The sequence below is a fragment of the Herpailurus yagouaroundi genome, unplaced genomic scaffold (assembly GCF_014898765.1).
Source record: "Herpailurus yagouaroundi ecotype Mexico unplaced genomic scaffold, PumYag 142, whole genome shotgun sequence".
In the NCBI taxonomy this organism is placed as follows: Eukaryota; Metazoa; Chordata; class Mammalia; order Carnivora; family Felidae; genus Herpailurus; species Herpailurus yagouaroundi.
In genome coordinates, this window is record NW_024412397.1 from 22,018,943 (window position 1) to 22,046,660 (window position 27,718).

Here is a 27,718-nt window from a genome sequence, read left to right on the forward strand (position 1 = left end):
ATCCCCACCTCTCCTCCAAGGTGCTGGAAGCTTTAAAGAACAAATTACAGCCCTAGTCCTCAGAGTCAAAAGTCTAGCTGGCCGTAAGGAAAGGAGAACCTTTCATTTAGATTTCAGATGGCAGTTTTGGATAGAACCTGAATGCAGTTTAACCAAATGAAAATGATGGGAAAGTTAAGGAATCTGCTTGAGATATTCCTTAAGAGCTAGAAAAAGTATATTCAACAACTCATGGTTAAAAATCAGTAAGTGAATTCCTTGTTTAAACAATTCTAAGCTGAAAAAGTCTAGTAAGCCAGTTACATATTCCAATAACTAAAATATTTTAATTCAGTTTTAAAACAACGGCTACTCATTCTGCAAACACATGAGTAGACCAAGAGTTTTGTTTTGTTTTGTTTTGTTTTGTTTTGTTGATGAGAGTACTTGGTTGATTTTTCTGCTTTCCATAAGCAGTTCAAAAATATGATGACTAACAGAAAGTGAAATATCTTACAACCACTTTTTAGATTTTCTTAGTTATTCCTAGACATGGATTGTTCTGTGCCTATTTATTAAACAGTAGGCTTTTTTCTTCTGATCACGTTGTATGTCAACATCACCTGCAGACAGACTCCATCAAACTAGGCTAGTGATCATATAATGTGATTACACGGGGACAAAAGTTGATCTTTACAGTAACCAAGGCTGAAATAACAGGAGATGTTATGTTATTATCTTCACGTGCCATGTGACCCTAGTGTGATTTTTTTTAATGCAATGAATTGAGAGCAAATTTTTTAAAAACATTTTATTAGTTTTTGAGAGACAGAGAGCATGAACAAGGGGGGGCAGAGAGAGGGGGAAACACAGAATCTGAAGCAGGCTCCAGGCTGTGAGCTGTCAGCACAGAGCCCGACATGGGGCTAGAACTCACGAACTGTGAGATCATGACCCGAGCCAAAATACGATGCTTAACTGACTGAGCCACCCAGGTGCCGTGAGAGCAAATTTAAAATCAACTTTCAATTATCCAGAGACATAAGGAATGAAAAAAATGTACAAGTACCTTCACATTTTGACAAAACTCTCATTCGAGATTTAACAAAAAGCAGTAAGTTCATTTGGCTTTCACATTTCAGTATTTCCCAAATGTGCCACCTGTTACCTCTTAGAAGTTTTAAATAACGTTGCAGTTATAAAAGGCAGGTAACAGGATGCTGGAAAAGAAACTAGTTCATCAACCGAATTTACATCAGATTATTTTAACTATTGGTAAATGACCCACAGATTGAAGGGAAAGATGTCTCCATCAGAGAGGAGACAAAGAGGAAACTTCTTGTAAATAAAGTTTCAGAGTGGTGGGGGGTTGTCCTGATGCCTGAGATGAGAGAGTTACCTGAATGAGAGGTGCTTTTGCTCCCCAGCTGGGTTTCTGACTGGCTGTGGCTGACTGGTGTGAGGTCTTGGCAACTTTGGATGGGGGAGTCCCTTCCTGTAGGGTCAGTACCTGATGGCTTCTCAATATTTTTCATCTCCATTTCTTCATGATGTATCCAAAGATCAGGGGGCCTGAGGTCCTTCTGGCTGCCCTTCCTTTTGCCAACACTGTGGGTGGCCCGTTTCCTATGGAAGAAAAATTAGAAAGCAAATGTGAATGCTTCTATTCAGTGGTCCTTCCTCTCTTTTCTCAGTCAATTCAAGTTAGAAGCAGAGAAGGATAGAAGGGGCTCCCAGGAGGAAACCTGTGAAATCCAGGAATTGGCAGGCATGTGTTGGCTGCCTTTCCTCGTCTCCCCTGGAGATTCACCACATTATAGGAGCAGTGGTGCTGAATCCCCAAGGCCTCGGCTGCCTGCCAGAGAGTGCCTGACTCTAGCTTCACCAGCTACAAATTCCCCACAAGGTGACAATGGGTGAGATGGAGCCATATGCCAATCTTTGGAGCCAGTCATAAGATACTTCACTGCAACATCTGTTTAGGAGATAAATGAAGGAGTCGTGTTGAAAGGGCAAATGGAAATAAAAAGGCCAGAATTTGTGCCAGCCAAGACTGGGGTTTAGAAGAAAGTCTGTAGCTCAGCTGTATAATTTAATGTGCTATTTGAAGACAAAAGGCCGAATGAGGACACTCTAAGGAGAATAAAAGCACTTTTGCCTTGGAGTTACTAAGTATCTGGATGAAAACACAGTAGGATCCATCCTTTGAAAAGAGAAGAATACAGTTTAGAAGTATGCTTCAATTATCTCCTATTTTCCTCAATAAGAATTTAGCAACCATAAATTCATTTTTCAGTGGTAGTCTGTTTTTGGGGCTAGTCAGATTCAAATGCTCCCTTTAGGCTAAGTAAAGTAGCATGATACTCGTGGCTAGTCATTCTCTACAGTAGGCATCAGTAAAGTATGGCCTGCAGACCACATCTGCCCACTGCCTCATTTTGTAAATAAAGTTTTATTGGAATCCTACTGAACTCATTTATTTTCACACTGCAGTGTGTCGAGTGGTTGCAACAAAGAATGTATGACCCACATGTCTCACAAAACCTCAAACATTTACTATTTGTCCCTTTTCAGAAAGTTTTCAACCTCTGCTTTACAGTTCTAGTTTTTAAAATCTCTGCTTGTATCTTCTGTTGGTAATAATGTCTCTTCTAAGACAGAATTCAGATGGTTTAAATCCAACATTTGATAGAGCCCCAGAGAGAAGTAACTCCCTCTCACTTCCTCCCTTGCAACAAATGGTTTATGAGGATAGCTGTTTTCATGGTTGCTAAATGACTCAAACAAACCACTTCAGTGAAAACTCTTTGTAACCTGTACAGGCCACTGAGAGCGGCTTCACTTTCCAATGCTGAAAATAACCTTTGCATTCGTCAATTAATACATGCTTAGTGATGTGACTTGCTGAATTTTAATATATTTTTATCTTTTTTGAAGTGTGCTGATAAGGATAGGAGACAAAGAATGCCAGACTTCATATTTATCAAGTAGTTTAGTACAGAAATAATGCAGTATTTTCTGTTCTAATATTTTCCCTACAGCTCCCGCATTTTGCTGATTTCTTGGCAGCAGTCCCACACTGACTCTGACAATGGTCTGTAATAACCTTTAGATCATTTTCTTATATCTAAGATAATAACTCTCTGCTAACCATCCATTCCCTGAATTCATTTCCTTATACTTCACCTGCCCAAATGTACTAGTCCGCAAATGACACACAGCTCGCAATGTAATCTACCCCTGGTCACTTCTTAGAACAATCTAATGTCATTTTCAGACTTGGAGATTTCACCCTGTTATCTTTCTAACAAATCAAAATGCTAAAACACTTTTTAATCCCAGTGCCTATCAGACTGAATACAGAGAAGTACCAGTTCCCAAATCCAGGATAAGATGGCCAATGTTTTCATAATAACTCAATATTTAAATAGGTGTGGGAGGGAAATGTGTCAAATAATTTTTTAAACTAAAAATAAGTTATGAATTCTGGTTTCCTCTTGCTTACACACATGCCTCATTCATTCATTCATTCATTCATTCATTCATTCTTCATTCACCAGCCCCTATAATCTCAGTACCAAGCATCCACAAATGTAGTTTACTAAAAAAAAAAATTCCAAATCTGACTGAGGTAGAGCTTTTTTGTATGGTGTGATTTATAGCCTCCATCTGGGAAAAAATTATCATTCTTCATAAAATGCATACACATTTTTCTGATGGATTTTAGTTAGATTAAGACCTTTTCTGAGAAGCTACTCATCCACTTAGCTGTCAGCCAAGAATCTAAAGACTCTAGGGGAGCCTGGGTGGCTCAGTCGGTTAAGCATCTGACTCTTGATTTTGGCTTAGCTGGCAATCTTGCAGTTGGTGAGTTCGAGCCCCAGGGTTGGCTCCGCACTGATGGCACTGAGCCTGCTTGCGATTCTCTGTCTCCCTCTCTCTCTGTCCCTCCCCTGCTTGTGATCTCTCTCTCTCCCCCCCATCTCTCTGTCAGAAAAACATAAAAAATAAACATTTAAAAAAAACTTAAAAAAAGAATCTAAAGATTAAACAAATTTTATTTCCTTTTTGTATATATTCTATGAAAGGGCATCTACTAACTACTTTTGTTTTCTATCATGTCTCTTATCAAGAAGGAATTCTTTGACCTTGGAGAGGCCTCCCTTCCCTGCGGGTGGTAGTAGCCCAGCCACCAGGTACAGCAGGTTTTGTAATAAAACTGACATTTGCTCATAACTGAACTGAGATTTGTCTTAAAACCTGAGTTGTCATCTCAGCCTTCTGCCCATCTGCTGGTTCTCTGATACAGGACCCACTGTGGTCCCCTTGATCCTCTGTCTCATCATTGGAATCTTCAAATTTGTATGCAGATGAACCTGTGCAATGGGTCCTGAGGTGTGGTCCTTGGACCAGCAGCATCAGCATCACTTGGAAACCTGTTAGAAATGCACGTTCTCAAGCTCCACTGCAGTTCAGAAACTTGCAGATGGGGGGTGAGAGGGCGCAAGTGGGCAGGAGAGGGTGGGGCCCAGCAGTCTGTGATTTAACAGCTCTCAAGGGAAATCAGATGCACTCCAAGTTTGAGAAACACCACCTTAGTGAATTTTTTTTTTTGTTTTTATTTTAAACCTAGTTTTTGCATTAGATATACAATATGTCACATGTTTGTCCCTCCCTACATGCACCCTTTCTCACAGGTACCAGTAATCTTCCAGCTTCCAAAAACAGCCATAGGACGCCAGGGTCTCTTCTCACCCCATGGGCTGTTGAATAAAGGCAAAGCAAGCATTCTTTCAAGGTTCTCTGCTGTCTCTTTCTCATACTGGGGGACAAAGTTTTCACAGCATAATCAAGTGTTAGTGTTTTTTGTTCTCTCTCTCCATCTCCCTCCCTCTCTCATTGTACTTTTGCCCAGAATGCCTTCACAATCCTATTTACTTACAAACTACTGACTCTTAAAGATTTTCTTCAAGCCCTTCTTCTTCAGGAAGCCTTCCTGACCATGCTAGGTCAGTGTCATCTTAACATACCTAAATCACTTCCCTTGTCTCTTTACCACTCACCTTGCATTGATGACCGTCTGTCTTACTGAGCCGGCCAGATGCTCCCAGTGTGTGTATTGATTTCCTCCCGTGAGACTACAGCAAATTTTGTTTCATTCACTTATCCAACATCATCCGTTGTTTTGCAACATGTATTCATTTATTTATTCAGTGAACATTTACAGAATACTGAGTATGTGCCCAAAAAATGTGCTAAGTACTAGAAATGCAAAAGATAGGTGAGACATTGGGAGCTTAATAAATGAATGGAAAATGGCATGGCTACTATGAATTTCTGCATTGTTGGAGTCATGAGCAGGCAACGGATCATGGCAGTTGGTAAAGCTGAAAAAGTGGAGGGACCAAATCACAGGAGGCCTTGCCTCCAACAGAAATATTTTTAATAGTATCAGGAAGTCAGTGGGGAATTGCAGAAAGATCTTTAGCTCAAGAGTTAACATTAATCAGATCTGTTATTTTGTATAATGCAGATTACTTACTGAACACATAGTAATTACTTGAATTAAATAATGAGAATTTTTCATTATCGACTTGGAAGTATTTTTTTTGGCAAGATTCTCTGATTTTTTATTGGCTTCTGTGTTTCTTACTTTGCGCATAACCTATTACTATAAGAGAAGTTTGTTTCCTCAATCACTTTTAATCAGTATGTTTAGGATGTGAAAGGGTAAAAGCCAACATTGGTTTAGTATCCATTTTATTCAAGGCTGTGCCCTTTGAAGTTCTACAAAACTATCATTTCACAGATTCTTTTGCACATTGTAATAAACTATTCAATCCCCTTCTCTGCTTAGGCATCCTCTGTTCAAGTCCCTCACAGGAGGCAAATAGTGTTGTACTAATTCTTGTGGTCAGATAGGTGTGTGTCCAAGATCTGATGGAAGGTTGAGGCAAGAACACTTTGCCCCACTGGGGATTTACAAAAGGTTTCAGAAAGGAAGAAGAGCTGGAGGGCATGTGAAAAAACGATTCAAGTTCACCAGGAAAAAATATATTAGGATGTATAAGTACCCGCCCAACTTCTTCCATCCAAATCTTTTCCAAATGTTTCCCGCTTCTTAATTCTGTATATTGATTATTTTCATTCTGCCAACTGATATAAAAAGCAAAAGAAAACACTTGTATTGGAAACCCAGGGAACATGTGTCATAGATACTCAAATAAACCTGCATTTTCTGTGGTGGAATTAAGATATACTGAAGATATATTGAATCCTAAGGGGTTGCCTCTGTGGAATAGGGAAAAATAATTAAAATGTTAAAAATCTGAAAATCAGTGAATGTAACCTAAGCTACAGTAGATTTCATGTAAGAGTTTAAACATTTGATTGTCAGCATTGAAAATGATTATTTCTGTTAAGAATGTGGACTAATATTTAAAAGTTGCTGTACACTTGTCACATCAAATAGGACATTTAGTCAGTTGGTGACTCTATCAAGTAAAACTTGAATTTTATTTACATATTTAAATTTAATGTAGTCGGACAAGCTGTTGATAATCTACCCAGGTAACTGCCTTTAAAATGTGATAACCATGCGTCTTGGATTTCCAGCGTATTCTCAATGTCAAATCTTTTGTCTTTAGTATCTACAGATACATTCTAACTTATCATATTCCATATTCTATAGCTTGGCCAGGAAAATGTCATTACTTTATTAAAAGGCACAAAACCCCTCACCTACTCCCCATTAATTTAAGCTTTCACAAACACATTTTTTCCATCTTTGGATATTCTACTATGATTTCACTAATTCAAAATGTGTAAGGGGAGTCCCTCTTCAAAGTAGTAAGCGATTTTAAATTAATAACCAAAAAGAAATACAAAATTATTTTTATTTCATATCAATTTGATGCCACATGTTACCATGTGATTCTACAACTTGATAGCATTCCATGGGGAGTTTCAGTGTTCTGAGGTAGAGAAGATGACAGAATGTATTTATCCCTGTTTCTCATTTGAGGAAACTGACATTCAGGGATTAGGTTTCATTAACCACCACTAATTTAATTCAAGACGTGGGGAATCAGAACCAGAACTTGGGTTCTACCTTCTGTTATTTTATATCGTAAAAACAAAACGGTACCAACTAGAATGTGAATCAGATAAGTACCTCATTATTAAATAAATATGTGTATACAAAAAACCATACAATAAAATATATGGACATTAACTTGAATGATGTACTGTTCACAGTGCACATAAATATGCTTCAAATCCGTCGGATGCAATTCAAGAGCCCCAATAAAACACAAAGACAATTTACAGTCTCCAGCACCAACAGGTAAAGAGATATTGAAGCAGCTCATGAATGTGTTTCCTATTTCACTTTATTAATTACATGAAACTCTCATTTTTCTGAGGGTTCTGTAAGGGACATTACTTCTGTTTTAGATTGGAATTGATTTTGCTTTCATCTGCATCATTTAATTTGTTCAAAAAGTCTCAGTGATGGTGGTATCAGGAGGAAGGATCCTCAGTAAAATCAAGAAAAGTTAAATTAAAACTCAGGAATATCTTGAAGGAGAAATTTTTCTTTTTCACATTTTCTCTGTTAGTATATACAAACAGAGAGGCCAGGATGAAAGGCAATGGGTCTGTTACAGAAGAAAGATAGATGAGGAAAAATTGTGAAAATATGCCAAGTAAATATTAAGAGATTTTGAGTGAAGGCTGAGGAAAAACCAAAGTGGCAGTAGGACAGAAGCTATAAATTCACTTTCTTTGGTTTTCAGTCATTCATGGAGTGATTTATTCTTTCATTCATCTCCTAATTTAAAAATGAGTTCTATGGGGCCCCTGGGTGGCGCAGTCGGTTAAGCGTCCGACTTCAGCCAGGTCACGATCTCGCGGTCCGTGAGTTCGAGCCCCACGTCAGGCTCTGGGCTGATGGCTCAGAGCCTGGAGCCTGTTTCCGATTCTGTGTCTCCCTCTCTCTCTGCTCCTCCCCCGTTCATGCTCTGTCTCTCTCTGTCCCAAAGATAGATAAACATTGAAAAATTAAAAAAAAAAAAAATGAGTTCTATTGAGGGCTCAGCCTCTACTCTTTCCAAATAAAACCTTCAAGCTCTTAAGAAGTGCTTAGCATGGGATCTAAGACAATTTAAGAGTTTCTAAAAATAGCATGAAATGCCACTTTTGCACATGGAGAAGACTGGCATTTTCTCTGTGAGGAAACAAAATATGTCCAAGAATCCAATTCATCAGGTCCATATAATCCACCAACATTCTTCTCAAAAAGATGAAAATGAAAAAACCAAAACACCCCACTACAGGTGGTTCCGATGATTAAACTTAGTTTAGTGAACACATTCATGTTTTTCAAGCCATCATGAAATAGGCCAAGCTTGGTTTTGGTGCCTTCCCCACTTTCTTTCACGTGAATATTTCTCAGCTCTACTTCAGCGGCCTGTCACATAGATGTCTTCCCATTCTATGTCTGCACAGCCCCATTCCTGGGATTATTCCACCAAGAGACTGTCGAATGCCTCACCCCATTACAGTTCTTTTTTCTCCAGAGCCTCACTAAATGTCCAGCACACTGGAGGTTCTGTGTAATTATGATTTCCTAGAATGCTCACACATGAGAGTAAGTTAAGCTCAGTCTGCGTGGCTTCTTGTTTAAGCACAATGGATTAGCACATCAGCTATCACTAACTCGAAGATAGCCCAATTTCACACATGCAGCCAAATATAAAATTTGTCCTGCCATATAAATAAATTAAATACAAAGACTGCATCTACACTCATATGTCACTTTCTTTAGCTTGTACATCTTCCTGTATCCTATTTCTAAATACCTCACTTCAAAAGGTTGTAAGATACAATACAGATCAACAAATGGGTCATAGGCTTTTTAAAAAGAGAAACTAAGGTATTAGCAAGGGAAGAGAAACAACGATTTGTTAGAGAATCTTTCTCTGACACTGTGTGTAGCATATAGTTGTCAAATCAGCCACCTATAGGCCCAATGCCTCAGGCTTTCAGAGCCGGCACTATGCCTGAGGCCAAAGGGGGAAAAAAAAAAAAAAATCAAGGGAAGATCTTATCAGAGCCAATTCAGTGAGAGAGTACAGCTGAAAGGGACATATCAGGCTGGATTTGAAAAGTGCTAGACAGGCAGAGAATAACCAGGAGATTATTGCTGATTCCCACAACTTCTGACACAAGGTTAATATGCTGGTTATGGATGTTGCTGGAAGGGGATAAACTGAATTAAAACCATCTTTCCATTCTAAACTTTGACTTTGATGTATCATCCTCTGCATGGGCTATAACCTAGAATTGCATAATATGGAAAAAATTTTTTAAACCCCTCAAAACGTTGAATTTCTGAGAATCAACCACAGCCGGGAAATCCGAACACTGGGAATTTCTAGGATCTCTCTTCTATCCTAAGTACTGTCTCCAAACTAAATACTCCACTGTATTATAACTACATTGAGTTTGGTAGTCATTCGTGCATCAAGCATTGGTTAAATGCCTACAGGCCTCCTTGCCAGAATTGATAAATACTTTCAAAGGAACACACATCTCCAACATTTTACACATAATTGCAGACAGGGCCATGAATTGGGACATGGTGAAGTCCATTTTCTAAATGTTGCTAAAGGAACATGTGCCCTCCTCTGAAAGGAAGGATCTGGCCCAGAGAAGTCAAGTCAAGCAGAAATGCCAAGTGGGTCTCCAGGTGGATTCTATTATTAAGTCTGCAAGCCTAGCCCTCACTCACTCAAGTTATGGGCCTGAAATGAACAAAAGGCAAGGTTTTGCTCAGGTCAGAGGCTAAGGAATATGTGGTAAATTATGAAAAAGAACACCAAAAGAGATTTCTCAAAAATATAACTCAAGAAGGTGATAGGTCAAACCGTGACCTCTCTCCTCTCGGGAACCAGCTGTTACCTACTTTCTCTGCTGGGCTGAAGAGCGCCGGGTGCAAATCACAGCCACGATCACTACCACCAGCACTGTGATGACGCCAACGGTGACCACAATGATTACAAGCAGGTTGCTGTTCTTTTGAGGAGTGACACTGCCGTGTGGGGGGTGCATCTGGCCAATGGGTGGCTCTGGGAAAAGACAGGCAAATGGAGATCAGATTTAGGGGTTGTGACAGCTCCGCGTTCATCAAGCTGTTAAGGATGTGAATGTTCCTATTGTTCTGGGCATTCTTGAAGCTGGGGAAAAAAGCAATGAAAAATGAGAGGAAAGATCTATGTTACCTCCCCAAGAAGAAAATTAAATATATGTCCACACAAAATCCTATACGGAAACATTCATAGCAACGTTATTTAGAATAGCCCAAAGTGGAAGCAACCCAAATGCCCATTGACTGAAGGATGGATAAACAAAATGTGGGGCTTCCATACAGTGGAATATTACCCAGCCATAAAAGGGAATGAGGACCTGATACATGCTATGACATGCATATACCTTAAAAATGTTACTCTAAGTGAAAGAAGCCAGACACAAAAGGTTAATATTGTACGATTCCACTTATACAAAATATCCAGAATAGACAAATCTGTAGAGACAGAATGTAGATTAGTGTTTGCCAGTGGATGGGAGGAATGAATGGGGAAGGACAGCGAATGGGTACAGGGTCTCCCTTGGGGATGGTGAAAATGTTCTGGAATTAGACAGTGGTGCTGGTGGCACAACCTTGTGGATGTAACTAAAAACCACTGACATCGTACACCTTCAGAGGGTGAATCTGTAGCACGTGAATTATTTCTCTCTCTTTTTTTTTAAAGAATTAACCTGTCATATTGAATAGAAAGTGGGGACAGGAGGAAGGCTACTTTGTACTACGAGTATTCCAGGGTTATGAGAACCACAGGAGGCTATGCTTTATGAGAAATCACTATTTATTCGAGGGTGTGAAGGACAAACTATTTGACTCCAATCACTTACAATTTATTTCCATTTTTTTAAAGGAAGCTATCTATAAAGCTTTAATTTTACATTTAATTTTCAACCTATTAAAAGTGCATGAATCCCACTTAAAAGCTGTCACTTGGTTCAAAAGAGGGTCATAAAACCCTGATATGAATGTTCTCTTGTCTTGCAGTAGTACCTCATGGTAGACAATGTTTAGGTGAAAATAACAGACAAGACATTTTTTGTTATAATTTGCTTAGGTAAACAAGAATGGCTAATGACACCTTAAATTGCTTTCTTTAAATATTCAGTAATCAATTAGAAATATTATGTCCTATGTTACGTTATTCATTAGAAGTAACAACGTTTTAAAAGGTAAACAGTAGCTTGTTTTATTTATAAATTAATTTAAAGGGGTCCTGGGGTGCCCAGGTGGGTAAGTTGTCTGACTTCAGCTCAGGTCATGATCTCACCGTTCATGAATGTGAGTCCTGCATTGGGCTCTCTGCTGTCAGCGCAGGGCCCAGTTTGGATCCTTTGTCCCCCTTTCTCTGTCCCTCCCCACCTCATTCGTTCTCTCCTTCTCTCTCTCCCTCTAAAATATAAACATTTAAAATATACACATATAGGGGCGTCTGGGTGGTTCAGTCGGTTAAGTGTCCATCCGACTTCGGGTCAGGTCATGATCTCACAGTCCGTGGGTTCGAGTCCCAAGTCAAGTTCTGTGCTGACAGCTTGGAGCCTGGAGCCTGCTTCAGGTTCTGTGTCTCCCTCTCTCTGGCCCCTCCCCGCTTGTGCTCTGTCTCTCTCTCTCTCTCTCTCTCTCTTTGTCTCTCTCAAAAATAAATAAAAACATTTAAAATATATACTTAAAAATTAATGTAAAAAGTCACAGAAAGCAATGATTTTGTATATTTTCCTAGACCTAAGTTTGAATGTGCTTCTTTAACAAGCTATGTTAGCTTTTTATACCTCCTGAGTGAAGTATTTAGGCCTTTTACACCCTCGGTGACTTTGTCTGCAAAATGGAAATAATACTTATTTTTACCGGCATTGTCAGAATTAGAGAAAATACATACAAAATGACCATCTCAGCACCTGACAGGGAATAAATCAAAATCAAAACCAAAACACTATCTTTTGACAAGTTATCTAAGAATCATTGTTTTTTTGAAACAATAGTCACCTAAATTTAAATTATTGCTGATTCATTGTTATTGGAAAAATATTAAGCACTTCTGATATAACTTGAATCTCAGGGGAGGAACTCATCAAAAGTGTTTAAATAGCACTTTCTGTTAAACATTCTCTTATAAGTGAAAGAAATAAGATATCCTTGAAGTAATTTTTACATTTACTGCAAAGGAATGAGGCAAGTAATAAAAGGTCAGAACTTTCTGTATCATAGTTTTACTTACAATTTAAAAAGTCATTTTACAGTAGTATCTCAATATGCCCTTTCTGTGCTTAATAAATTAATTGATTGGAATAAATTAACCTTTTATGTGAGAACTTACAATGAAGACAGTTGGAGATATCATGGATTTTTATTAGCATGACTTCAATTTAACAGTTCACCATTTCTGACAAACTTAGTTTCAGTCATACAGAACAGTACACCTAATGAACATTTTTAAAACCTTGTAAACTAGAATTTTTCAAATTTCTACTCATTTCTTTTTCCTCCCCACCCAGAAAGGCATCATGTTTCAAGTGTGAAAGGAATGACTCTGGACTTTGCTGAACATGAATGAGATTATATCGATGCCATTTGCCTTAGAGAGTTAGGGATCATGAGGACTCCCATTATAAATCTTTGATACCAGGCCTTTACACCTTCCTCATAAAAGTTCCCATCAGTTTGAAAGTTGATATTCAAGGTCTTTCATTAATTTCCCCATCTCAATTCAAAGGCTTAACAATCAGAATATTTGACATCAATGGGCAGTTAAGAAAGTCAAGTGGAATGGAATCTTTTGATGTCGCTGACCCTCATTATCTGTGGTAATTTGTTCTGTAGAGTTGCTGTAAACACTGAATTAAGGAATACTAAGTATTGCTGCTGGAGGCAATGCAGTGTTAGGTTCCTGGGAGCCTCTGGTTACAACATTTTTATCAATCAATATATAACCTTGTTTTATATGTGTTTCTTTTTAAAGACACTTTATTTAATACATAATGTTCATTCATTGACATTGAACTCACAGTCAACAACATCATAACTCATGCTTGAGTGAAGCTTAATTAACACACACATTTTCTCCATAAGCTACAGCATACAGCCTTTTGCGTGTAGGAACAGTAAACAGCACCTCAGCACTACACTTAAGGCCACTTTAAACCCTGAAACCACCACTAAAAAATGCACAAAAATGTAAAAAAAAATTGGCACTACATACACTGTAGAAAGGATGCTTGTTTACACTGTGAGAGCTGAAACAATAAGGCAGAGGGTCATCTTGTTTATTTCAGCTGAGTTCGTGAGCACTGGGCTACTCAAACTTTTGGCTGCTCTGCGCATGTCCACAATGACCATAAAAGCATTACAGGTATTGATTTTGGTGGTTAAAAATAAATTCTAGCAGTAAGTGAATTCACAATAACAATCTGCAAATAATGACAATCAACCATATATTTGAACACATCAAAAGACTGTTGCAAATTAGGGAAAATGTTAGAGCTCATCAATCTAGATCACTACAGATAAGAGTTCTGGAAGACAGCCTGACTCCAGAAGAGGCAAGATGACATTTACTATCTTTTGGGCTTCAGAGCGGAAGCTTCATGATGTAATTCAGAGATTTGCAAATATCCTTCTGGACACTGTGATTATTTCATGAGATAATGGATGCAACACACTGGCCACAGGCCCTGACACAGGGTTGGCACTCAATAGACATTATGAAGCGCTTCAATATTCATTCTATGTGATCTTTCCAACTTAAAGAAAAATATAGTGTCCTGATATATCTGTTCCTGTTGTTACTAAAATAGCTTGGGTATCCAGTGTATTGGTAATCAAAGACTTAGATGCGTTTCATTAAAATTGGTGAGAAGAGAATTAAATTTTGAAAAGTCACATGGGCATTCCCTCCATTCTTTATTTTCATAACGTTTGATTGCCATAAAATGTTTCAACCTTTTTCTACTACATTTAATAAAAATAAATATATACTTCATAATCTTATGGGCCTAAAGTCTCAAGTAATAATTGGAAAATTGGTTTCATGAAATAATAATGTCTTTAATTTTTAGAGTATTTGGGAGAGAACAGATCCAATGATTGCTTGGGACTAAACTTCTTTCCTACATTTGCAGTCTTCCCTGATAACAATTTTGTTATTATAACACTTTGAGCTCAACATATGTCTCAATAATTTTACAGGTCTTTGAATTTGAACAGAAATTCCTATGGCATTGAATATTTCAAAGCATCTCCCCCTGAAATAAAGTGCTATATAGTCAACCAGCTGGAAGAAACTTTACAGATAATCTAGCCCAATGTTCCCTAAAATGAAATATTAATCAGCATTATGGGGTTGGGAGGAAGTTCCTTGGTCAATTAAGTTGGAAAACATATTTCCTTTCTCAAATCTCAGAATTTTGAACATGCTAACTTCGTGAACTGTGATTTGCTAGGAGAGATAGGGCAGGCACAGTAAAGAATATACCCAATTATTCTAGAAAAATGTACTGAAGATCCAGTTAGGTGCCTGGGATATGATGCTGTGATCCGAACATGGATGGACCTTGAGGGCATTATGCTAATGAAATAAGCCAGACATAGAAAGACAAATCTACATGATATCACTTGTATGTGGAATCTGAAAAAGCTGAACTCATAGAAACAGACAGTAGTAGAATGGTGGCTACCAAGACTGGGGGTTGGGGGAAATGGGGAGATGTTGGTCAAAAGGTATACATTTCCAGTTATCAGATGAACAAATTCTGGGGTGACAATGTACATCATGGTGATTATGGTTAATAATACTGTACTATACACTTGAAAGTTGCATAGATTACAAATCTTAAATTTTCTCATTACAAAAAAATAAATGGTAATTATGTGATGTGATGGGGATGTCAGCTAACACTATGGTGGTGACTGGTTTACAGTCTATAAGTGTAGCAAATTAACAGATTGTACACCTTAAATTTATACAGTGTTATATGTCTATTATACCTCAGTAAAGCTGGGGAGGGGGATGGTGATGGGCAGAGAAAATTCATGAAAGGATTCAAGCAGCCTAAAAGAAAACTATAAGAGGTATATACATACAGTTGTGATGTAGCCTTCAGCCTGCCCAACTAGTTAGAACAGAGGAAAAAATCAATATATATTAAATGGCCTATCTTTTCCATTCCTAAAACATGTACCTTGTCTGGGTCATTTCTCACCTGGGATCAACCCATAGCTCTTACAAGGAAGAATGAAAACCCCATTTCTGAGCTATTTTTCTGGAAGAACAGAGAGGGAGCAATAGCCAGGCTATTGAACCACTAAAACGTATTTATAGGGCCATGCTTATATTGTTTCATAATAATTTGCATGTCATTGTCTTATACATTGTGTGGTCTGAGAACAGTTTCCAAATTAGAATTGGAAACTACTGGGGAGGCGCCCGAGTAGGAGGATCCTAGGCTTGCCTCCTCCCAAGAACACAACTAGGTAAGTATCAAATTAGAATATTGTGATTGCTCCCCCCTCACACCCCTCAAAGAGGCATGATTGTTGACTTCATGGAGGTTACAACTTACTGGAAAAGATGTATGAAACAGATCATGAAAAAAATATAAAATTAAAACTATAACTGGTATTTTTAAAAAGTAGAGTTCAAAAGAAAGATGCAATGAGAACATAACAGTCCTTGGAGGAGAAGAGAGGTCATGAAAGGCCTCATTACAGAAGTAACATGGAGGCAGAATCATGGAGTATCCTAGGAGTTAGCTCCTCTTTCTTTACAAAGGAACTGAGAGAAGATCATATGTCTGGAACATTGGGAGCAAAAGGGAAATGGCACAAAATGAGGCTGGAAAGAGAAACAAGACCCAGTTCATTCAAGAGCCCTATAGGTCACATTCAGTTATTCTCAGTACAATCACAGACCATTTAAGGGCTTTCGGGAAGGAAGATGTTGCTGGTGGAAGCAGAGAGACCAGCTAAGAAGATGTTAACATTCTCCAGGTGAGAAGGAGAAGGATAACTTCAACTGAAATGGTGGCCATGGCAGTCAAGCAAAGTAGACAGGTGCAAAACACAATCTGAGAATGAATAATCAAAAGCAGATTGCATATGGAGGAGGAAAAAAGGAAGCATCGGGCAGGTTTAGACTTAAGTGATTGTCCTATGTCTGAGATGAGGGAGAGGGTGAAAGACCAAGAAAGGAAAAACAAAAGCTCAGTCTTGACTATGTCAGGGTTGAGATCTTATGATAAATTATAAAGAGGCAGCTAGAAGGTCTGGGTTAGAAATATAAATTTCGGAGCTGGCACACAGATGGGAGTGGACAAGGTCACCGAATCAAGAGTATAGAGTTAGTGGAGATGCTTTCTCAAGACTAACACCTCTAGTATTCAGGTAAAAGGGGAGAACCAGGCAAAAGAGAAGTGAGTGGCCAAAGTTCCCAATACTTATGTGACCATGGACCATTTTTTCTCAGAGCTTCTTATGGGACCCATTTACCTTGGAACAACCTTTGGGGAATTGGTGATCTAGATCAGCGGTTTTTAACTGAGGAGATTTTGCTCCCTAAGGGGAAATTTGGCAAAGTGTAGAGGTATTTTTGGTTCTTAAAACATGGTAGAGGGGAAATAGCCTTGGCATGCAGTGCGTAAAAGCCAGGGATGCATAGGATAAGCCCCACAACAAAAAATTATCCAGTCTCAAATAACAATAGCTCTGAGGTAGAGGAATCCTGATCTAGCTTAACATTTTCTATGTTCAGATGAAAAACTAAGATCCCAAGAGTTTAAGTGACTTGATTCACACAGTTCTAATCCTTGGCAAAGTCGTATTAGAACCTGGGGGTTGGTATTAGTCTGGGATCTTTCAAATCATTTGCGATAGATAATGGTTGGACGGCAGGTAGGCAGCGCCCCTTATAGACTAAAACTTGATACCCTGGACCACTCCAATTACCTTTCTATGAATGATGTAAAGTTTTATTTCTGGACCTTTCCTTTGGCATTAAGGTGTCTGTTGAGTGCTTACAATAGCTCACCAACCTCAGAATGATCATTGCATGCAAATATGGAAGAGCTTTTATGTCTATTTTATTTAGATTAGTTAAAATATTACTGCATTCTGAAAATAATAAAATAAAAGTTTTTAAGAGTAAGGGTCAACCTCTTTTTTTTTTTTCCTTCCCCTCCCCCATGGGTTCCTGTTAAGTTTCTCAGGATCCACATAAGAGTGAAAACATATGGTATCTGTCTTTCTCTGTATGGCTTATTTCACTCAGCATCACACTCTCCAGTTCCATCCACGTTGCTACAAAAGGCCATATTTCATTTTTTCTCATTGCCATGTAGTATTCCATTGTGTATATAAACCACAATTTCTTTATCCATTCATCAGTTGATGGACATTTAGGCTCTTTCCATAATTAAAAAAAAGAGGTTAGAGTGGGAGAGAGCCAAAGCATAAGAGACTGTTGAGAACTGAGAACAAACTAAGGGTTGATGGGGGGTGGGAGGGAGGAGAGGGTGGGTGATGGGTATTGAGGAGGGCACCTTTTGGGATGAGCACTGGGTGTTGTATGGAAACCAATTTGACAATAAATTTCATATATAAATAAAAAAAAAAAACACAAAACTTTTTAAAGGAAAAAAAAAAAAAGAGTAAGGGTCAAGTCATGATCTTTTCTCCCAAACACACAGTGTAAGGCATATTTTACAGAACACCTAATATGATTCTGAATATCTAAAAATTAATGATATTGATTTTTAGAAATATTTCACCAAAGCATCAACTTATCAAAGTTAATTTGGGTTTTAAAGGTTGAGATCAATACAACCGCATATTTATAGGGATTATAGATCTCTTAACCAAAATTACTAATTTTATAAATTACACACAGATCCATCAACAAAAAAAAAATGCTGATTTATCTTTCCCAATGAGAACAGCAAGATTGAAGTGATTTTCAGTGTTGTATTCATACAAATATAAACTACAAAATCACATTTTCAGAAGTTGAAGATTTTCCTGCTTTGAGAATGTGGACCACAAAATTGAATACACCACAAAAGTAAAATACTACCATATCAGTACCTATTAGCTTTGATTCTATCTGTCATAAGAAAATAATTTAGGAAGACTCTTCAGTTTCCTCAATTTAATTAAGGGCTTACAACTACAAGAGTAAACATGAACTATAGCTTTGTTTTTATTTGAATTCCAAGAGTGCATTTTTAAAGAGTGGCATGCTGTAAGAGAAAGTAAGTGACTAGTGAGGTCTCAATTTATTTGAAACTAGCTTGAGGATCCCGACAATAAGCCATTATTCTATTATAATTCTTTGAAGGATGAATACAGGAAGTGTAGGGAGAGATAGGAAAACTCTAATTCTGTCACTCTAAGAGGAGATATATGAAAATTTCCTGGTGTATGAGGTTTAAAAGCTCAGATTTTAAAATGTTTTTGTTGACTCAGCCTAGGTTGGGTGGGTTTGGAGTTTTATCAGGCAAGGTTTCATTTGTACATTGGATTGGAAATAATAACCCTTCTTAAGGCATAATAAGACATTAGCAGAACTTTAATTAGAAAGGTAGGGTTTTTCAGATGCCTTTGCTGATTTGCTCGTAATAACCTAAGCTAAAGTCAAATTACATATTTACCATCATTTATCAGTTAGAAAAATAGAATGGGAAACAGATTGAGTTTGCTCTCCACCATCCATGTCTCTTAGAGGTTATCAATTCAATCAAGTAGCCTGTAATAATTCGTGATTCCAGTAGAGATTCTAGAAATGATTCAGGTGCTTTGTTCATCCCATTCATTTAACATGAAACACCTAAAACATCATTATGTGTTGCAGAAAATTGAGAAGGGGTGATGGGCAATGATCTATCTAAACTGGTTCAAAGTCACTGGCTATTGTTCCTCTATTTTATCTTCATGACTTTCTCTAGTGATATAATGTATATCAGACTAAATTTAATTGCAATTATTTTTCTGACTAGGAATCTTAAATGGCAAAAAAAAAAAAGAATACAATAACATGCATTCCCATCAATTACTATAATTCTCTTCATCTGAGATCTGACTCCTGTGAAAAGTTCTTGTTGACTTAACCTGTTAGCATCAAATTTGGTCTGGGGTTTCTTTTCAGAAATCTCACTTTATTTTGAAGGGCAAATTCAAATAGTCAATACCAAACTTTCAAACTTGATCCAAAATTAGGACTGCTATATTTAGTAATTAAAAATACAGGAGGCTCAATCAAATTTCAGTTATTTGTAGTCACCTATACATGTGCACCTTGGGATGCATACATACATTGAAATGGAAATTTCTTGCAATATTTTCCTTTATCTCATATATAGGTGATTAGAAAGGATTCAAATTTTCTGGCCTCCTGTATTTTTACTTGCTAAACTTGAAAATTCTATTCAAAATTAGAGTTCTTCAGGACATGTCGTTTAAGAGAATGCCTAGTTTTATGTTTGTGGCTTACACTTGCTCCACCTTTAACATGCATGACCACTGCCTATTAGAGGGTAGAAACAGTGAAGGGACAAGTGTTCCTTCTCAATTAACTGTTCTGGCTCTCTCTTAATTTCTTGGCACTCTGTCTCTTCAAAAAACACCATCCTGTGCCAGTATAGATAGTCAGCCCTTAGCTGCGGATGAATTCCATTTTGAAACTCTCTGTAGAAACCATATCTGAAAATCAGCTCTGCAGTATGACTCTAAAAAGGGGATCATGCTAATTCCTGGCATGGACTCTAAACCTAGAACCCATCTCAGGGCAAAAAACACTACAATGTTATTTCCCCACACGATTTCAATGATGACCTTCTTTTTACCCTCCTTCATATCCCTGAGATTTTTCTCACTCTCTTTCATCTTTCTGAAGCGTATTCCTCTGCCTTGTCCACCTGGGTAATTCCCCCTCTTCATTTGTTGTTCCTGTGGAGGTCTAGTTTTCAATCTGTGTGCATAGTTCATAGCAAGCACCCTGCACACAGTGATGGCTTAGGGGCATTTCTAACTGATTACTTGAATGCATGAAGTGTGTTTGGCATATTGTTGACTCTTGAGATAAAATCTGAAGCAAAAGAATGAGTTGATAAAACTTGCACAGTTTTGGGAAGGGAACCATCATTATCTAAACCTATTGAAGGAACAGGCCCTTCGTCTGTTTTCAGTCCCAACACATCCCTCCTCTCAACTTTCTGTTGTGAGCTTCCTAAAGTGTTCCTTGTGTGTCTGAGAGCCTGGAAACTATCAGATCCAGGCACCAGCTATAGAAGGTGTCTAATCCTCAAATACCTATAGGAGACAATAATGTTACTTGATGTGGGTAGAGGATGTGTGTACAAGACAATAGGAGGCGGTGAGGACTGTAGCAACCTGGAGAGAGCATTCTGGGTATAACCTTAGACAGGTATGATTGGAATATATTTAGGAAGCTTAAATGTAAGAACTTATACTTATCTGGTTAAGTAAACTGCATTAATAGCAGAAGAGGGTATGCCTGGTAATTAGAAAAGAAGTCAACAGGTAAATATATGTTCCTGAATCCAATACTGGACAGAGGAGGGGATGCTGAGCCTTTAAATGGAGCATCTGGTCTACTGCACATACATACATGTCCTCTTTGAGAAAATAGATGCATTAGGTTATCATTACCTATAATAGGAAATAATCACTTAGCTGAACCCCTTATTCCAATTTCTCACTCAGTAAGCAACTTTTAGATTGCAATTTGGCTTCCCATATGGATTTTTGTTTTTATTAAAAATTTTTTTTAATTTTTATTTATTCTTGAGAGAGAGACAGAGCATGAGTGGGGGAGGGGCAGAGAGTGAGGGAGACACAGAATCCGAAGCAGGCTCCAGGCTCTGAGCCATCAGCACAGAGCACGATGTGGGGCTCAAACTCACAAGCTGTGAGATCATGACCTGAGCCAAAGTCAGAAGCTTAACCGACGAAGCCACCCAGGTGTCCCAACCCATATGGATTTTTAAATAGAAGAGCATTCAAATGAATATTTATCTATTCAGAAATCAAATTTTTCATGAAAACCTGCTAAAATTGTTGTATAAACATATTGTGTTATTTTCATAAAACAAAATACTAGGAGTATTTGTAAACACACAGATGAATCTTAAAAACAAAATTAAAGATGAATGCAAGATGCAACAAGATACGTATCCTATGATGCCATTTTTATAAAGTGATAAACATGTATAGTAATATTATAATGTTTAGGGATATATATCTATATAGTAAAAACCATATTTGGGAGAGTGGTTACATCAATAGGGAATGGAGGAAATGGTGGAGAAGCATGTGATAAGGCAGAGATATATAACAGATATCAATTATATGTTGAATATTTTATATTTTAACCTTGCTGATGAGTACACAAGTTTTCATATTTGTGTTTCGAATGTATGAACTATATATCTAGCAAACCAAACCAAACAACAGCAACTGAACAAATTTTTAAAAACCTATGAAAGGAACTTATCATATATACATCAGTCCCTTAGAAGTTTGGCTTGTATTAATTCATTCTCCCAAAGTTTCTGTTTCAGCAAAACTGAGGACAAGATCTTAGAAGACAGCTCCAACACTAACACCAACTGCTTCTTCTGTGCAGTGCTAGATATTATTTCTGGCCGACCCTGAAGCGTATGAATGGTCCATCAGGATGAGCAGAAATAAATGTTTAATCCTTAGAGTGTGAAGAAAAATTAGCAATAAGTTGCTAAAGGATTCTGAAGAGTAAATTCTCTAAGCAAAAATTCTTAGTGACTTCAGTTTAGGAAACTAAGTGGGTTTCAGTTCAATCTCCCTTAGATATCACGTTTCTCTAATAATATTAAATTTTTGGAGACATTTTATTCCTTTATTTTTTTATTTTTATTTTTTAATTTTTTTTTCAACGTTTATTTATTTTTGGGACAGAGAGAGACAGAGCATCAACGGGGGAGGGGCAGAGAGAGAGGGAGACACAGAATCGGAAACAGGCTCCAGGCTCTGAGCCATCAGCCCAGAGCCCGACGCGGGGCTCGAACTCACGGACCGCGAGATCGTGACCTGGCTGAAGTCGGACGCTTAACCGACTGCGCCACCCAGGCGCCCCACCTTTATTTTTTTAATGTGAGTGAGAGAGAGTGGGAGAGGGACAGAAGGGAGGGGACAGAGGATCTGAAGCAGGCTCTGTGCTGACACAGTGAGCCTGATGTGGGGTTCGAACTCGCAACTCGTGAGATCATGACCTGAGCTGAAGTCTCAACCGACTGAGCCACCCAGGAGCCCCTGGAAACCTTTGAAATACATATAACACTTTAAAATTTAGATATTATATTATTAACAACTCTGAATCATTTATAAAATTTTCCATGCTTGAACTTTTCAACTGACTATTTTGTGCACTCAACTCTCATTGGCATTATCTCCTGGTAGAATGTACTACAGGTTTGCTAATAACTTCATATTTCTTTTTTATATATATAACTTAATACTTCTATTACCCCACTAAAATCCTAGGTCTGGGATTCTTAACACTTTCAGTAAGTAAAAAAATTGCCTCAGACACTCTAGAATTAACCATTTAATTAATATAACTAATCCAATAGAATCTAATTGATAGACTTACCATTGAGAGTGCTTCTATCAATCAAATTAGTATCAACTGGCCAATAACCTCCATCTCCATGACGACCTATTTGTTGGGAAAACATATCAGCATGTTAGTGGATATACAGCATGAAAGCATAATGAAACAGACAAAAATAATAAATATTTTAAAACACACACACAATTGAACAAGGTATTTTGGCTACTTCAAAGAAAGTCTGAGACTATTAATACCATTATGTTTTGTGAAAAAATGTTATTTTCTATGTGTCAAAAAATCTGTCATTAAAATAGACTCTTTTTTACAAAAAGCTAAATTCAATTCCTCTTTGAAAAGTTGTCCCCACTTTTTTTTCTACCAATCTCCTTATAAAAGTGTCCCCAGAAGGTACAGCAGTGGTTTGAGTCCCAGTGTAACCTCTCAGAACAGAAAGGGTGCTGGCCATGGCTCCTAGAGAGGCAGACCCCCACCTCTTTCATGCTGCAAGAGGTCCATCCATCTGACACGACTTTGTGGCAAATTATCATTATTATCCTACAAGGGGACTGCACATTTTGTCTTATAACTGGGTTTTGAGCAGTCCTTGTGGTATGTGCAAAACAGGTGCCTGGGAATGAGATATTAGATACAGAGTCAAGAATGGGGTTATGGCACAGCTCACATACCTGTTCTGAATTTTTCTTAAAAACACAGCAGGGAAGAAAGAAGGCTTCTTTAACACCACATTATTGGAAGCACTGCTTTCCAGTAGGTGTGCAACAGTTGTAAAAGCAGTATTGAAGAGAATTGAGCCAGAAATAACTAGAATTGTGCTATCATCCAAATTTAATTAATGATATTTCACCACAGGTGATACATTTTTCTATTGGTACATTTGTGGAACTGTAATTAGTTTTTTTAGATTTTGAATTCTAGAATGTCTATTAAGTAGAAAATTTATAAGAACACATTTGGGAGTTGAATTTATATGCAAACACATAGAAGAATACAGCTAATATTCCATTTCTTCACTTCAGAGAGTTATTTCTGTGAGCAGTTAGAATCAGTGGATGACATAGAGGAAGCCACCTGAGGAACTCAGCTACAATAACATAGGATGTTTTCTCACATTGCTTAGATTTTATTTTTCTTCTTTTAAGTCCTGCTCTTGTGACATTCTTTGGCATCCCAGACACTCCTCTTGCTAAAGCTTTCTCAAGATCCCATCATTTTATTTGCAAAACAGTTGTGAGCAACAAACCCAAATCTTGTTAACAGACTATACGTTCAGAATTTTAAAAATTCCTTTCATATCAAGTCTGAGCTGAAGTTAAGATATCAAGCTTCCAACAAGAAGTGCATAAATTAATCCAATCACACCATAATCTGTTTTCAGTATCAATTGGTAAATTTAAAATCTGCTGGCCAGTGACTGTGGTCTCCCGTAAGGGTAGGCAGGAGAGAAGCAAATGAAATAAGCAGCCATTGGGAACATTTTGGTGGGCTGACTAAAATGTGCACAAGCCTTTTCCCAAACACCTTCCTTGTGTGACTCTGATACATTTGGGTTTCAATAAGCAGAGGATAAACTTTGCCCACGGGACATGGTAAGATCAATGTTGGAAGAAATGAAGCGAGACAGAAGTTCTGTATGAATATTAAGGTAGCTTTTCTCACATCTGAAAGCAACTAGATTGCAAAGCAATCAGCCAAAAGAGATGCTAACAGTGCCATCACTTAGGCCAGTAAAGCAATAAATGATTCCTGGTGGGAGTAATCCTGTATTGGCTGGAAATTAGGTAAATAGTCTGTGGAGGATTTTCCTTTTCCTCTAGCATCCTGACAAATGTCTTTTTAATGAAGTTTCTCAGACTCCCAGCTAGTTTGTGGGAAGATGCAGAAACAAGCCCACAAGCACATCCATATATTACTCAGACATAAAGCTCTATGGGTACAGCACCCCCTGGATTTAGCGAGGCTATTGATTACACTGTGAATTTCAAATAGGTAGGAGAAAACCAGATGTTCTATGGTTAGGCTCCATGTCAGATAAAGGAATTCAGGACATCTTTCTAAATAAGAGAGGGCAGCTTAAAACTTGAGCATTCTACCCACACAATCTAGTATATTGACATTGCTTAACTTTTTGTTGGTTATAATTAGATTGATACCAGAAAAGAAAATTAAGTAACTCTTAACAAACCCAACAGAAAGTACTTTAAAGAAACTTGATATCATCAACAAGCAAGATTGGATTTATGGTAATGTAAAGTCTTAGAACCACTTCACTAAGGAAACACAAAACTCAATTCTGGGATATTGGTGAGTCTGGGGATCTCTTCATCTAAAGACGTGAGAATCAAATTTTAACTTTGTGTGCGGGTATGCTTCTCCTTTCTAAAATATGTCTTTTAACTTCCAGAAAGGCTTCCTTTATGGATAAATAATAAGCTAAAACAAAAAAGATTCTCCCACTTCTTTAAGGCAAGAACCACAAAGTTGTCAAATGAGGGGACACTGAAGACCAAAGAGGACACTGAGTGCTATTGCTTGCACATCAAAGCATTTTTAAGGGCTTTTTGATGTGGATCAAATACTAAATGTGTTTATTTTACTTGGTTAATTTCATAAGCACTGATCTAGGGAAACAGAAGATGAATGGGAATCTTCAAGATGGAAAGTCAGTTGACGCAAAAGTATAAAGTACTGTCTGATCCCAGAGGTCTTAGTTTTATTAATGGAGCATAAAACAGGTAACAGTTCATTCAGAATTTATTAAGGGCCTACTAAACATAAGGCACAGTCCTAGGTCCTTGAGGAAGTGGTAATATAAAAAAAACATGTATTAGGTAAGGATCCTGCCATGACAGATCAAGTTGGGTCACTGTATCCAGATCCTATATAGAATCTTAAAACTAACTGCAGCTGGTTTTTAATTCGTACTGGCCTTGAAGATTTAAGAACAAGTTACCCCATCTTTTGCTATAACAATACTATTAGGTCTAATTTAAAATGGTTTTTTGTCTAATATTATTAAAAGAACTACATGCAAATAAAAATAATGTATTATTTTCAGTCTTACGTGTTCTGTAGTTATATTTTCCATAAAAGTTTTAAGTTTCTTTTTTTTCCATACTGCCCTAAATCTCTAACATTTCTCACAATTAAAAATTGCAAGTAAGTAAATAAATACATGAAGTTTAAATATAACATTTATAAAAATAATGTTAATAAATAGCAATGTATAAAGGCTTTTTGTATTCAAATGAAGCTTAACATGGTTCAAAAGTTGGAAATGGGTAGTTTCTTCTTTCTTTTTTATAGAATTAGTAGTATCATGACTTTATGTGACACAGTAATCAGAATGTGCTTTATGAAGAAAATACACATTCTACAGAATCTAAAGAATTCTTGTGTGACTCTGTACCCATATTTTCTTTGTAATAGAAATAAGGGGGAGGAAAGGAATTGAGATGCTGAAGAGTAATGAATTTATACACCATTTAACCAAGTAGGCATTTTATCCAGATAATTTTATTCAAAAATCACTTCTTCCAGAAATTTTTGATAATTAAAACAAATGTTTTCTACTTTTCCTTAGGTTTTGAAACCAGGAAATGGTGCTTTCACAAAGAACAATAAAACAAAACAAATGAGCCCATGGTTAACTTTAAAAAAAGGAAGTGTATGGCTATTTTAGAGTTATTCAAAATTATTTATATATGTTAAAATTTATTTTATTTAGGTACTTATTAAGTAGGTCCAAACCAGAAATTTCTTATTCCTCCCCTTGAGGAGGAATTTTTACAATATGATACGCTATGAAGTCATTTAAAGAGCGAACATAAGCAATAAAGTCACTTAAAGAGTAAATAAAGTTTATTTATTTTTGAGAGAGAGAGAGAGAGAGAGAGAGAGAGAGAGAGAGAGGAGAGGGAATAAGCAGGGGAGGGGCAGAGAGAGAGGGAGACCCAGAAACTGAAGCTGGCTCCAGGCTCTGAGCTGTTAGCACAAAGCTGGATGGCAGGGATCAAACTCATGAACCACAAGATCATGACCTGAGCTGAAGTCAGATGCTTACCCAGCACCCCAAGAGTAAACTTTTATATTTTATTCAAAGGATTGATCTCTTCTTTTTTTTTTTTTTTTTTTTTTTTTGCAAGAGACAAATTCCTCCTTGGGCAAAAGCTAAAGTCTCCATGATATTCCTGTTGTTTGTTCTCTGGATTGAGGGGGAAAGTGAACAGAGGCAATATGACTTCCTGTAGGAAGTGTGCTTATTGTTATATTCCTTGGTGCTTACTAAAGTGACATGTATACTGTGTTCTCAATGCCTGATGAGTGACTAATGTGAGTTAGAATGCTCAATGATGTATAGTTAATATGAACAAAAGTTTAAGTTATTATACAAGTTATTTTCTATGTTCTTATTCTTACATATCACTTAAAATATTACTTTTATATTTTTACTGTGGTGTGTGTGTGTATGTGTGTATGTGTGTGTGCGTGCGCATGTGTGTGCGTGTGTGTGCAGGATGAAACACTAATGTTTACGTTATGTCCCTACTTTTAGCAGACATGGGCAGATGGAGAATATTTCCCATGATAAAACATTTTTAGCCCCTACCAAAGATTAATTCAACTGGGATTTCTAGAGTCTGGCTTTTTTCAGAGTAGATGCTTATAAGTTTACAGAGGAGTTAATGGAAAATTAATCTGCAGAGGACATGGAGAAAACTGGATGTGGTAGTTCTGATCTATTCATTAATCTACCTTCTCCGAGTGAGGACAACAGAGAGTCCTCCAGAATGACAACCATGCCATTCAATCAATTTGAAGAAAAACATATGGCCCATAATCTAAATCGAATGAATAGATTGGTCATCTAACAAATGTTTAATACACATCCTCCCAAGGATGCAGAGCACTGAGGTATCTTCTTGATCTTAGAGTTGATTTTCTGAAAATAATTCTGGTGATAATGATGGAAATTGAATTGATTT

At 37.4% G+C, this 27,718-nt stretch overlaps 1 protein-coding gene across 4 annotated transcripts in view; it reads right to left on the minus strand.

Annotated features, from left to right (window-relative positions):
- DCC (DCC netrin 1 receptor) overlaps positions 1 to 27,718 on the minus strand; it is a 1,147,297-nt gene that overhangs the window by 56,783 nt on the left and 1,062,796 nt on the right. For all 4 annotated transcript variants that reach the window (XM_040478797.1, XM_040478799.1, XM_040478798.1 and 1 more), the window contains 3 exons: positions 22,755 to 22,820; positions 9,947 to 10,109; positions 1,379 to 1,605 (listed from right to left, as the gene is read on the minus strand). In XM_040478797.1, coding sequence (XP_040334731.1) covers positions 1,379 to 1,605; positions 9,947 to 10,109; positions 22,755 to 22,820 — 456 coding nt within the window. The remainder of the gene's footprint in view (positions 1 to 1,378; positions 1,606 to 9,946; positions 10,110 to 22,754; positions 22,821 to 27,718) is intronic.